A 14,622-nucleotide genomic window follows, 5' to 3' on the forward strand; every position below is an offset into this window, starting at 1 on the left:
CCGTTTCTTTTGGGTTTTGTCATGACGAAGTTGATCTGCAAGTCAAAAATGGTGTTTTGATTTTTTGTTTAATTATTTTAATTTTTTATTTTCCGCTAAGGTCAAATTCTGCTAATAGGCTCTTTTTCAAAACCATTCAATAAAAAAAAAAAACAACAACAGATTTACAGGTCTTTCAAATGACACGCAAAATTTACGCGGGATGGGTGGGGTGCTGCCGACTTGTAAATTAAGATAAAAGGTATATTCTTGAACACCACCCACTCAAAAATATATTTAGTGTTTTTAACACTAATGTTAACATGCATTTATCAAGAATTAGTCACCTAAATAAACAAATAACGAGAAAAAGGAAGTTGCTTGTTTTAATTATTGTACACGTAGTTAAAATATTTTCAGATCAATCGCGTGACCTTCCAACAATTCCTTTATTTTTGGAATGTGTTCATTATCTGTCTTGAACCCTAAGTTGCATCGCTGTTTCGGTCCGGAGTATGGACTAAACTTGGTAGGTTCGTCCTTTGCTTTAAGGTATACCAAACCACGTGGCAAGTTTTCCTCGAATAATCGCACTAAAACTTTCGCATAAACCTTTTGAAGATAAGCACATCTATTTGTCATTTCTCTGTCTTTAAAAATTGCGACAGCATTTTTATCAAAATGATTGTCAGGCTCGTTTTTAACGTACAAAACGTCGTCGATTTGTAGGCTTCTTTGACCCCAGTGGTGCATTCCTACAGCATAAACGCCTTTGATAATAACGTTCTTCATTGTTTTCCTGAAATAAGTTTTATGAAAATTTGTATTTTAATTCATACCTTGTATCTCTTTTTATTTTCATGAATTGCGCTTAGCCTATCAGCAGAATTTGATATGCAGATCGATATTTTAAACCGAGTTGATTTTTAAAAAATAAATGCATGCATACTTTAGTGGAAAAATAACTGAGGAAAACATAGAACACAAGTTATAAATCAAATTAATTTTTTTAAATTATTATTTGCCCATAATTTATAACATTGCTTAAATTTTATCTAATTTAAAATGATTGCATTCTATTATAAGGCTTGTATTTAAACAATAAATATTGTTATGATCTCTAGAATAATTCATAAAAATAATTCCAATATCAAAACAAATTTCAATATATGTGTTATATGTTTTTCCAATGTAAAAAATCTCGAAGAAATTTGAATGCGTATTGTCTGACTTTAAATTCTCCCCTGTCCGACTTAAAATGTCAAGGAATCTAAAGTCGGACAGTTTGATTTTTATTATTTTTTAAATAAAAATAATCTATTTATAATTTAGTTTATAGATTTTAATTTTTTAAAAACCTTTCTTCTATACTAATAATAAAACTTCAGTTTAAAAAACGTAATACATACAGCAAATGAAATTTTTTCGCTCAGGGTTATTTGTTTGCTTGAATGACTTTGAAATTTCTGCTGCTGACAGCTTTTGTCCGGATCTCCGAGATGCGCATATTTTGTTCAGATTTTAGGGGTTATTTCAAACGTTTTCACGACTCCAGCTTGCAAGGAAAGAACCAATGAAACTTCACCTTGTGGGTACGTAATAAATAAACACAAGACATTGAACATACTTAATATTTTATTCATGTAATAGAAAAACGTCCGACTTTTAATGCTGTCCGACTTTAGCTGCTTCTCCCCTAAAGAAGAAGTATTGACCTTAAACAAATTGCAACAATTTTTTTTTTATAGCAGTTCAACGGTGTTTTGTTCGTAATCTAAATAAGAAAAATCCACTTCAAAATATTGTAATTTAAAATATTTTTTTATCGAATAAAACTCGATATATTTTGTATACGGTCAATGTCTTTTATGCGCTACTGTACCTCAAGTTTATGACGTATTATTGGTGGATCTTACGTCAATAACATCATGAGAGATGAGAATTTATGAGAATTTTTTGTACCTTGCAGTATTTCTAGGAGGTAAGTAATAATTGAATATATGCAGTAAAATATTATAAAACATTTTTACATGTTTTGATCTTCTTCCATTTAAAAAATAGTAAATCCACATCAGACGTGAATCGGTCAGTAGTACGATCTCGAAGTTAATTGAAAATTTTATAAGTGCGCTTTAGCGCACGCAATGAAATTATAATTTTATGAGTAAACTGAAGTAAGGTATAATGATGTATACTTCCGCGTTTCCTCGATTCGCAAGCCCTTTAAAGTTATCGGGATCGAGATCCAAATATTATTAAAACTTCCTTCTGACGATGGCGAGCGATCAAAGACTGACTTCTGCTAGCATATAAATAAATACACAATTTGTTATCAAAATCAAAACGACTTTATTCCATATAAGATGCAAGGTAATATGTTTGTGGAATGTCACTATCTGGTTGAAGTTATAAACAAAATTTTGAAAAATAATAATATCAGCTGATAAGTTGAGTCCTTTAATGTCTGTCTGTCCTGCATGGGCACCACCGGCACCAGACCTGTCAGCTGTTATAATCCCTCTTCATCTGGTACAGCATTTAAGTCTTGTCTCTGAAAACAGAAACGACTATAAATCACAACGACTATTATATATATATGCACTCTTGTTTTGTTTTTGTTTGTTTGTTTTTTTTTTTATACTGTGGTAAATTATGCATTGTATGTTATAAACTGATAAACATAAGTAAACTGATTTGGGAAGATGGGCTGGGTGGAAATGTTATACCTTACTTCAGTTTACTCATAAAATTATAATTTCATTGCGTGCGCTAAAGCGCACTTATAAAATTTTCAATTTTATTTCGTAAACTGAAGTAAGGTATAATGATGTATTGTTTAAAGCCCATTAGAATTATAGTTTCAAAACAATTTCCTGAAATTTGTTATCATCATCAACAATTGGACGATTGTAGAACTTTTTGAAAGTTTTACAAGACTTCCAATTTCCTTTGTTGATAATCTGTTCAATTGATAAACCATACTTGTTAGCTTTGGAAGTACTTGCACCTCTTGTTGAGTGGGGTTTAAAAACTGAGACATCTATTCCAGACAGTGCTAACAGATTTTTCAGCCAATTTGCTATTGTACAGGATTTAAATGCTTTATGTGGTTTTATGAAACTTACAAACAACTGCTTTTCTTCTGCCCTTATTATTTTGGTATTCTCCAAATATTCCATTGTACAAGAAATTATATCTAATTTTGGGTGTTCTTCATATTTTGTGAACTTGACCGAAATTGGGCTTTGTCCCACTCTCCTTGACTTTGTTAAACTTTTCAAAGTAAATATAATTTCATCTTCAGTGATGTTCATGTTCTCAATATCAAATTTGTGAATTTCAGATGACCTGCTTGCTGAGGCAAGAGCCATTAACATACACAGCTTCATTGAAATTTCCTTTAATGACAAATCTTTGTTATTTTCCATGCCTATGATATATGAGAGCACTCTATTTACATCCCACATTTGCATGTATCTTGGCCTTGGTGGGTTTTTGTTGAAAATTCCTGTCATAAGTTGACAAATGAGGTCATGTTTACCAATTTTGTTGCCTTCAATTCCCGCATGGAATGCAGATATTGCAGACCTGTAGCTGTTAATTGTCCTATACTCATAGCCTTTTGCATATAACTCTGCCAAAAAATCAGCTACATATTCCACAGAGGTTTGAAATGTATCAATTTGTTTTGATTGACACCAGCTATCCCACTGTCTCCAGCAGCTGTTGTAAGCTCCTTGTAAGTTCCTTGTCTCCAACCTGCAGCCAAGAGTTCGGAAGTTTGTTTCGAAACTCCTGCTGCTTGTTTTTGTCTCCTGAAACCTTCCAAGCCACTATCTTTAAGGTTTGATTGCTGACTAGTGGATGCACTACTCCCTCTGGTGACAGTAGCAGGTTTTTCATGGGAGGTAAAAGAATTGGGTTGTCTATTGACAAGGTCAGAATTACTGGATAGTATGGTTGAGTCTGCCATGCTGGAGTTATTATGACAATTTCTGACTTTTCTTTCAGAACTTTGGACAAACATCTTGTTATTAGACAAAATGGAGGGAAAGCATACCCTCTTTTGTTGTTCCAGGGTATCTGGAATGCATCCATTCCCATTGCATATGGGTCTGGACGCCAACTCATGTAATTTTCCAGTTGTGTGTTCAACCTGTCTGCAAAGAGATCTTTTTTTAATGGCCCCCACATCTGATTTATTTGTTTGAATATTCCCTTGTTCAGCATCCAGTTGCTGGTATCCCTCATCTGACGACTCTCCAAGTCTGCTTGGACATTCTGTATTCCGGGTATATGTTCTGCAGTAATCATGATCTTTTTGGATAGACAGTGAGTCCAAATCTGTTTTGTTGTTTGTACTAACAGTTCTGATCTGGTCCCCCCCCCCATTTTGTTCAGATATGCAACAACTGTTGTGTTGTCTGATTTGATGTGAACATGAATGTTCTGTTTGTGTTTGGTCAGTGATTGAATTGCAAACTGTACTGCTTTCAGTTCCAGTACATTGATATGCAATTTTTTCTCTGAGGGGTTCCAAGGCCCCCCCATTCTTAAGTTCTGAGTGAGACATACTGCCCCCCACCCTGTTTTCGAGGCATCTGTTTGTATTACCAAGTCCGGGTTTGAGGACAGTCGAACTTGTTTTCCATTCCAATGTTCCAGCTGCTGTAGCCACCAGTTTATCTCCCCTCTGGAAGTTTGTGGAAGTATTATCATTTGTTGATAATTTCTTTTTGATTTTAGCAGGCATTTTGTTTGAAACATTTGAAGCTCCCTCACATACAGTGAGGCTGGGATGACAGCTTCTACTGTAGCATTCACTGAAGCATTCACTGTTCCTATTAAACTTGATAACTCTTGTATTGACACTTCTCTTTTGCTGATCATGTCTGTACATTTTCTTTTGATGCTCTCTACTTTGGTTGCTGATAGAGTTATCTCCATTTCCACTGAATTTATTGTTAGACCCAGAAATTCTAGTTGCTGACATGGGGTTAGAACTGATTTTTTCCAGTTTATTAACCAACCTAGATTGTGAAGCAACCATAAGAGTGTGTCTCTGTCTCTTGAGAGCCCTTCTTGTGATTGATTTAGCAACAATATGTCGTCTAAGTAAATCACAAGGCGGACTCCTATGCGTCTTAATAGCGCAATGATTGGTTTCATTATTTTTGTGAAAAGTCTAGGACCTGATGCCAGTCCAAATGGCAGTCCTTTGTACTGTAGCATCTGTCCTTTGTACTGAAACCTTAGATACTTTCTGTGATCTTTGCATATTGGTATGCAAAAGTTTGCATCCTTCAGATCTACTTTGCATAACCAATCCCTTCTCTGTATCAAGTTTTTTACTACCTGAAACCCCTCCATTTTGAAGTGATTGTATACTACAAATTGGTTTAGAGTTTTCAGATTGAATATTGGTCTCATTCCCCCATCTTTTTTGGGGCGTACAAATAAATGACTGACAAACTGACAATTTGTTTTTGTCTGAACAACCTCCACTGCCTGTTTGACCAACATCTCCTCTATTTCTGAATTTAGAGTTTGCATTTCTTGTTCTGATAATTTTATTTGTTTTGGTTGAAATCTCTGAATTGGTTCTGAACTGAATTCTATTGTGTAACCCGAAATACTCTCCAATAAGTTTTGATCTTTTGTTATCATTTCCCAGTTTTCTCGAAATGCTTCTAATCTTCCCCCTAGGGGTATTTTGTCTTGACAAATTTCTTTGAACCTGAGATGTGTCACTGAGGCATGTAGGTTGTTCAGACTTGATATGTGTCACTGAGGCATGTAGGTTGTTCAGACTTGATATTTTTGTTATTTGTTCCATAACAAGAGGAATACCATTGGTAATTTTCATACCTGTTTTCTCCTGATCTTGGTTTCTTTGGAATCTTGTAGTTAGACTGCACAGGTTTTCTGTTACTCTGACTACCTTGTTTCGACATCCATGTAGACTGTCTGCCCCCACGATTTCCATACCCACGTGAGGGCCCTGCACGAAAGGGCGGTTGGGATGTCTGCTCTATGCGCCTCTTTTTCGATTGCATTTCTTTAGAGATCTCTCTGGCTCTTTTTCTGCTTTTGCTCTTTCTGTCAAGAGCCTTAAATACTGTCTCACCATAGAGCACATTCTTCTCTCTACTCAAATCATGCTCATTAGTCTTAAGATGTTCTTTCGCTTTCTTAACTCCTTTCATTATTTTCGCCAGGAAATTAACACGCCGCTCGTACAAACAAGTGGCATTAGCTTGACCAACTAAAACAACTGTTTGTTCTACCAGTTTCAGCATATCGAGAACTGTGAACTCTGAATTCTCTTCCTGACCCTTCCGTGCCCCATCTACAGCCTGCCAGATTTTTGCCAACGGCCCCATAATCTGAGCGATTTTCTTTTGAATAAATGTCAGGCTTTTATCCTGCATTTTCAACAGAAAGCATTCGCAGGCACAGGGGCAGCATCTAAAATGTTACGTTTGTTGCTGTCTTCTGTCAAATGTTGATAAAAATATTTCTGACAATAAGCAGCCATCAAGCGAGAATGAATTCTTACCTTCTGTAGGATCAAATCTTTCTCCATCAGATTCTGCCTCTAAAGAAATAACATCAGAGTTGTCATGTAACTCTGTTTCCTGATGACTATCAGTATCATCTGAGATATCGGATCTCTCAGAGTTTTGTCCCGATTCGTACGGGTCACTCTCCGAGTCATTCATGTTGCAATTTATATTGCAAAAATGCACAACGTGCCTCAAAAAACACACACAACGTGTCAAGAAAATGCACAACGTGCCTTTATTATCTGTTTATTGAACCGAAAACAAGATATCTGTGAGCCAATGCTCACTAGTGATACCCCCGCTCTGATGTGAATATGCAAAATAAGCAAAGTCGACATTTAACAGAAAGCTGGCATCCGATTGGTACAGAAATATATCCCACAATATGGCATGCCAAAACAAATAGTGTGTTAAAATTTCAAGCATCTGCGATAAATAGCTGCTGAGAAATCTTTGACGAAAATTTGTTTGAAAATGTTGGCTAAAAATAAACAAAGTCGTCATTTAACAGGAAGTTGACACCCGATTGGTACAGAAATATATCCCACGATATGGCATGCCTATACAAATATTGTGTTAAAATTTCAAGCATCTGCGATAAATAGTTGCTGAGAAATCTTTGACGAAAATTTGTTTGAAAATTTGGTTAAAAAATAAGCAAAGTCGTCATTTAACAGGAAGTTGACTTCTGATTGGTACAAAAATATATCCCACAATATGGCATGCCTAAACAAATAGTGTGTTAAAATTTCAAGCATCTGCAATAAATAGTTGCTGAGAATTCTTTGACGGAAATTTGTTTGAAAATTTTGGCAAAAAATAAACAAAGTCGTCATTTAACAGGAAGTTGACGTCTGATTGGTACAAAAATAAATCCCACGATATGGCATGCCTTAAAAAACACTGTAAAAATTTCAAGCATCTGCGATAAACAGTTGCTGAGAATTCTTTGACGGAAATTTGTTTGAAAAGTTTTGCTAAAAATAAAGAAAAGTCGTCATTTAACAGGAAGTTGACGTCTGATTGGTACAAAAATATATCCCACGATATGGCATGCCTTAACAAACACTGTGTTAAAATCTCAAGCATCTGCAATAAATAGTTGCTGAGATAAATGCGACAGAAATTTTTGTTACGGACGGACAGACAGACGGACAGACAGACACACAAGGGTAAAACAGTATACCCCCTCTCCTTCGGAGCGGGGGTATAAAAATTCGAAAACTTTCGACAAAACAAGTCGATTAAATCCGATTTTATACTTTGTCTGAAAAAAGTTCGTCTGCTCGAGAGCGAAGCCAGCGGAAGAAGGAAGTTTTAATAATATTTGGATCTCGATCCCGATAACTTTAAAGGGCTTGCGAATCGAGGAAACGCGGAAGTATACATCATTATACCTTACTTCAGTTTACGAAATAAAATGACATATGTTAACGTGCGAGTACCCATTATTGCCAATTGTTATAAAAACAGCAAGATTTCCGCTATCTATTCGTAGTTTTCAGCTACAAACCAAAATAAATGAATAATAGAATTTTTAAGACACTATAGGAGTTGGAAATGAAGAAAATCTACTTCAAAGAGTTCGGAACTCACCCTAACAAAGGTAAGCCTATGAAAACGTATCTCGGCTGTATCCGTGCGATGACACATGCCACTGAATCTTTGACTTGTAATCCATTTTGATGACAGGGCATTTTTTGTTTAGGTCCAAATTCGAAGAATATTTACCTCCGCGTTTTGATATTTGACAAAAATACGCAAGATACAATTCCTACTACACAATATTTAAGAAAGAAAGCAGAGCGTCTGCTTGCTTGTAAGACGCCATTTCGTTTGCAACCTGAGGCGGGTCAAAGATTTATCCACACGCACCTGCGGTGTAAATCGGAGGCATTGCTTTTAACTTTAACACACATTATTTCTTTTACTGGACACTTAAACTTAAATTTAAAAAGCTTTTAATAAATAAACAATGCATTTTTTAATTTCTAATCATTTGTCCCAAGACACGTGAAGCACATGTTCCCCCGTTTGTGTGCATGTGCCCACAGGGGCATTGAAAAGAATATTGCTTATAATATGTTTGAATTGCGTTTATGACATAATTAATTAAGTTATATTCTTGTATTTATCTTTAATTGATAGATTCTTTCAAAAGTTTGACCTTTTTCCCCGATTAATTACTGGAAAAAAACGATAAGATATGAGCGGCAATAATGGGTACTCGAACTTCCGGTAAATCGAAGGTCATGGAAGGGTTTAATTTTAGCCAGAAGTAAGTCGATATTGATGAAAATAAAATAAAAATTATTTCTCAAATTAAATAAATGATCAGTGCAGAGATTTGCCTAGACATTTTTACAAGACAGCTTACATGAAGAGAGTAATAGAGAAAAATTGTGTATTTTTCGGCAATAATGGGTACTCGCACGTTATACATGCCCAGATTTATTTAGACAAAATTAAAGTTTTCATTTAATCTAAGAATTATTTTGTGCTGCATTAGATAAAACAGCCATCTTTTGTAATTTGTTCGAAATTAAACTTATTCGTTGGGTGTCATGCAGATTGGAAAAAAAATGGAATGCAATTTGGGTAAAAAATTAACAAAACACAACATAATGCTTCATTTCTTTTTTTTTTTTTTCATTTCGCAATGGAATAATGAATTTCTTGAATAAATAAGATGATTATATTTATCAAACACAGTGTATGTAATTGTATTTCACACTTTAAATGTATGCCGGATTTAAATCTCATTCAATTTAAAATTAATTTTGTCTTAAAAGTCAAATTGTTGATATAAATATATCTTCTATAATTATATACTCAGTGTATTGCAGATTTAAAGTTAAAATCAGAATTTAATCTCCGATTTAAGTTACTCATTTTGATTAATCAAGAGTGAAAAATGTAACATGTCTACAAATGTATTTTCTTTTCAAACCTCTCAGCAGTTATGGAGGTCTGCAAAATATGTCATGGTCCCCTTGCTACCAGCAGCACTGTATGTTTGATGTAAACATGAAATGGTGCTCCGTAGATTTAATTCATGCAAAGTAAAAATCCCTGTATATTTTGAAAAAAGGTTAGAATCATCTGATTTTTACATACTTTTTTAAATTGATAGTCATTAAACTCTTCTAACAACCCTCGTACATACAGAGTAGAGTGAAAATGGAATATTTTCAAACAAATATATCGTTATGAAGTCTTTCATCAAAATTTATTTACAAAAGAAGAAAAAACCGAAAAAATAGTGGGTGTCTGATTTTGTAAAATTTACTATTAAAACATTCTTTATGATCAACCGTTCTGACAACTATATTGACCGAAAAAACGTTTAACCTATTTATATTTATCGTGAAGAGGCTTTAAAAAAGATTCATTTTTAAAAGTACAGATTTTGTAAACTCTTTTTTATCGGATATATATGTGCAAGAATTGCAAAGAAAACCGAGTTTGCAATCTTCCCAACAATTATATCCAACTTTAACAAAGTAAAAGACTTCTTAATTATATTGTATGAATGTTCTCTTCCAAATTATTGATGGATTCATTCACTTACAAAACTATCAAAGTTTTACAATGAAATTACTCAGTTGTTATCAACAAAGGACAGAGAAAATAATAAAATCTAATATTGCAGTTTTATTTTCATTTCATTTGGCGGCTGTACTAATCGAAACAGACGCAAATGTAGAACCGATCTCTTTACATTTTTTGGACAAACTATAAAGCAGGAACTGAGAACAAGATCGATAAAAACAAAAGTTGTTGGTCTGAGCTGCGTTATCATCTCTGTCTATGTAGCAAAGAAATTTAGATTCGGCACAAAAGATATGCTATTCAAAACTTGGGTTTATCTAATAACACTTCTGTTTTTGACTGTATAGTCTGTGGATGTGCGTTAATAATTAAACAGTATATTTTTCCTCTGAAACTTATGTATAATTAGAGCATGTAGGGAATTTGAAGACTAGTTACATAGTAGATTTACGAAACCAGAATCAGGTAATCAATTGATGTGAGATAGGTCTTTGTGTTTAAGAAGAGTCTTTAAATAAAATCTTTACTTAATACTTCTGGACCTTTTTATAAGCCAACTTAAAAGCATAATAAAAATTATAGTTAGGTCGTATTGGATTTAATACGAGTCAATAAGGAGTGAAAAAAAATTAATGTTTTCAATCAAAAAAGTTGACGTTACTTTTGAATTAACAATTTAATCAAGATTGATTGGAAATGTGCATTTTCCAGTTAACTCTCTTTATTCAATATATTTTGGAAATAATGAATGTCATGTGTACGTTTGTGATTAACCTTTGCTGTAGGTCACAGGGGCCAAGCCTGTTTTAACATTAATTTCAATGTAACCATAAATAAAGAAAGGGGTCGCACTCTGACCCCCCCCCCCCCCAAAAAAAAAAACTACCAGCTCGCCTCAATAGCATAATAAATCAATTAATTTTTAAAACACTCGCAATATGCATGTATTTTTCAAAAAAGTAATGTCTGGGATACACTCGTGCCGAATTTCAATTTGATGGGTCTTGAAATAGCGGATATACGTCATTATTCTCTCGAAGACGCCAGTTTATTTTTACTCGGACATTTACCGGTCCAGGGCTCACGATGGGATTTTGCCTCTGACAAAAGCAGTATTGCAACAAGTCGAGAAACATTCGCACCAATCTTTTAAAATCTTACATAAAATGCACGCTACTTACATACAAAAACTCTGATAAAATTCCTTAAATACTCATCATACTGAATTTTAATCTGCACATTGATTTCTGACAGGGCCAGCCATTTTGACATCTTCGAGAAAGACTGATTCTGATTGGACCATCAGGAATATTAATCAATGAAATTGAGTTTAACATTAGCTATCACAATGGCCGGTCTGGTCAGAAGTTGATGTGGCTGCAGAATAAAAGTTCAGTTTGGAGACTTTTTTTCCTGTGGGATAAAATATCCCAACACGTTGATTTATTTTACTCGGACATTTACAGGTCCAGGGCTCACGATGGGATTTTGCCTATGACAACAGCATATTGCAACAAGTCTAGAAACATTCGCACTAATCTTTTAAAATCTCACATCAAACGCACGCTACTTACATCTGTAAATTCCGATAACATTCCTTAAAAACTCTCCAAACTGAATTTTTATTCTGCAGCCACATTGACTTCTGACAGGGCCAGCCATTTTGACGTCTTCGAGAAAGACTAATTCTGATTGGAACATCAGGAATATTAACCAATGAAATTGAGTTTAACATTTTCTATCACAATGGCCGGTCTGGTTAGACGTTGACGTGGCTGCAGAATAAAAGTTCAGTTTGGAGAGTATTTAGGAAGTTTTTCTCAAGCTTTTCTTTCAAATTCTGGTCCTTAAGTGCTGCCTTGTATGGTAAGCTTCTGTGTGAATATGTCTGGTTTGGTGTCCTCTTATAGCCACAAAATCTTGGAAAACACTTAGCGTGGTAACCAAACATGCGTGGTACAAGTACTTGTAAGTTTTCCTTCATGCCATCAACATTTCCCTTGTTTTTTGCAAAAATGTATTTTATGCACTTAGATAAGTGTTGTATGACTTGATTACTGATTTTGGTATCCTTAGAATTTCTAAGTTCATACAGATGTTTCACAATATTTTTCACACAATGATTACGGTCAAGTTTTTTCTTCAGTTTTACACCAAGTTCAGTCTGTATTCTTGAGATTACTGTATTGTCTCCATCCCCTTCCTCCACTTCTACGGGAGTATCTTCTGAAATCATCTCTTTTATTGCTTGTATTCCTGCTGTTGCCTCCATAAGCTTTGATGAGCCACTGTGGGTCCACACACATCTGTGAGGGCGAATAACTTGACCAGGTCCGTTGCGTTTCCACTACTTACATGTTGAGCAAGTGCAGTGTTTGACAATGGTTTTCAAAACTTTATTACCATACTTACTTTTACTGATAAGAAATGTGTGCCCTGTATGTAGATATGATTCACTATTGATTATACATTATCTATGCTAAAACTTACAATAATTATCCGTACCTGTAAGACTATCAAAGCCTTTCTTCTGCCAATCATGGTCAGCACAAACAGTCATACCGGATCTGGAATGGCTACATAGTATAAACAAATAGCCACCTAATCCCATCTTAATCTCTCCTTTCACGTGTTGTGGTGTAAAAAGGAGAGGACCTAAACGACAATGAGTGCAGAACTAGAGATCGTTTAGTAGGGAAGCCCATTCCACTACACGGCGTCCCAATTTCCAGTCTTTTGTTTCGATCTTAGTCGAAGATCTAAGTGAGGAAAAACCCGGACAGCAAAGGTCGCAACAATCCTCGCTGTGATCGTGATAGTGGCCAATTGAATAATTATGGTCGATACTTATGTGTTCATTAACATTTTGTTCATTTTTCTTCAGAGCTGGCCTACCTTTTTTCTTTTTATGAGATGAAAAACGACCCTGAGTGTCTCGCGCCACTCCGTCACTGGGGACCGCCATTGCTGTTACTGGAGATCACGCTTACTCGAGATCGGACGTGAATTCGAGCGAAAACATTTTTATTTTGATAAAAATATCATTTTAATCATAATTTCCTTATTTTGATTGAATAAATGCATTTACTGAGTTAAAATAGCGTTTATAAGATCATTCTGTTGAAATTACGGAAAATATCGACATGAGACGGAATGTACCGACATGAAAGGATTTGTCACGTAGTTTAATATAGTTCGGATACTTTAAGTCTCACGCAGTGTTCAATTAAAAGGAAAACATAAGTTGTTTAAAGGAACATACGCCACACTCCCCAATTACTTAACAACAATACACACACTGAATAGCAGAGTATACAGTGTATATGTGGAACACATATGCCAATATTGTTTCTCAAATTTTCATTGAAATCAACACCACTTCCTGTCCTTTTCCATTATGGCAACCATAAAAGCGAACATACCCAAACATCAAAAAACTTTTGCTTGGTGCAACAACACTTTACAGTAAAATTGTTTCTCTTCGTCACTCTCTCATAGTTAATTGAATGATGAATTACACCACGTAATAACACTTTGTTGAAAATATTTGGAGCTTCTTGGTTAAGAAATGACAATGCATATTCAGTTTCTTTTTCAGTGAGTGCTTTATCATATCCCTTACCAATGAATTGTATATGGAATGTAGACACTTTTTGTACAAGTTTCGATGGACTTAACTTTTGTACAGCTTGTTTATAATCTCCTAAAATGGATGATACCATATTTGGCAACATCTGAATTATGTTAACTGAACTTAAAATTTGCATGCCTACATTTTGCGTCCCATGAAAAAACTTGTGAAATCTCCATTTGCAGATTCAAATAAAAAATAAGCACAAAGAGGACCAAGGTTCCTAACACACTCTGGCAAATGTAAAACAGCATACAGATTTAAAGACAGATATCTTTCCTCATATAGTTTGTGAAAGCTCTATACTAACAGTGTTTCGATATGTTGCAATATGTCATGTGAAATAGTATTACTACACAAATTATGTATGGCTTGCATAAAGGCCATATAATAAACAAAGTAAGTCTCGTACATAATATCATGCAACAGAGGTACTGAATAAAAAAAACCAACCAAGATCTTAGCTCAAAAGCTTTCCAATACTTAAAATGAATACTTATAGAACGAGGGAGTCTTGTTATATTAGACGGAGGTTTAATACTAAGAAGTATTCTGCAATTGAAAACTCTTTTTTACGAAAGGTTGAAGATACACATAATTTTATGAGTAATTTTGTGACACCAAGTAAAAGGCAATGCGTATAATCAATACCTTAAGATTTGATGAAATCAAAACTTTTAAGGCAGATTAAAAAAGAAGGCCCCTTAATTCCATTAACTGCCCCAGTTGTTCGTATGACATCTGATGCATCTATAATACTTTGGTGATATGTTCTTGATTCTCCTAAAAGAGACTCGGATCAAAACCCCTTAAGGATATATATGTACATAACCTCCTTTGCAAGAACGATGTGTGGTGCAGTTCTGAAGGCACATACTACAACTAACTGCACTA

General features: G+C 34.7%; 1 protein-coding gene across 1 annotated transcript; it reads right to left on the reverse strand.

Annotated features, from left to right (window-relative positions):
* Positions 1 to 3,681: 3,681 nt before the first annotated feature.
* On the reverse strand, positions 3,682 to 4,926 carry LOC136276348 (uncharacterized). Its single transcript, XM_066088219.1, has one exon. The coding sequence runs from the start codon at positions 4,924 to 4,926 to the stop codon at positions 3,682 to 3,684; it is 1,245 nt and encodes a 414-aa protein (XP_065944291.1).
* Between the last annotated feature and the right edge of the window lie 9,696 nt (positions 4,927 to 14,622).

Source organism: Magallana gigas, chromosome 6 (genome assembly GCF_963853765.1).
Source record: "Magallana gigas chromosome 6, xbMagGiga1.1, whole genome shotgun sequence".
NCBI lineage: Eukaryota > Metazoa > Mollusca > Bivalvia > Ostreida > Ostreidae > Magallana > Magallana gigas.

What these genes read in the sequence shown, in the direction of transcription:
- LOC136276348 (XM_066088219.1), bottom strand. Translation starts at nt 4,926, where the DNA reads ATGGAGATAACTCTATCAGCAACCAAAGTAGAGAGCATCAAAAGAAAA.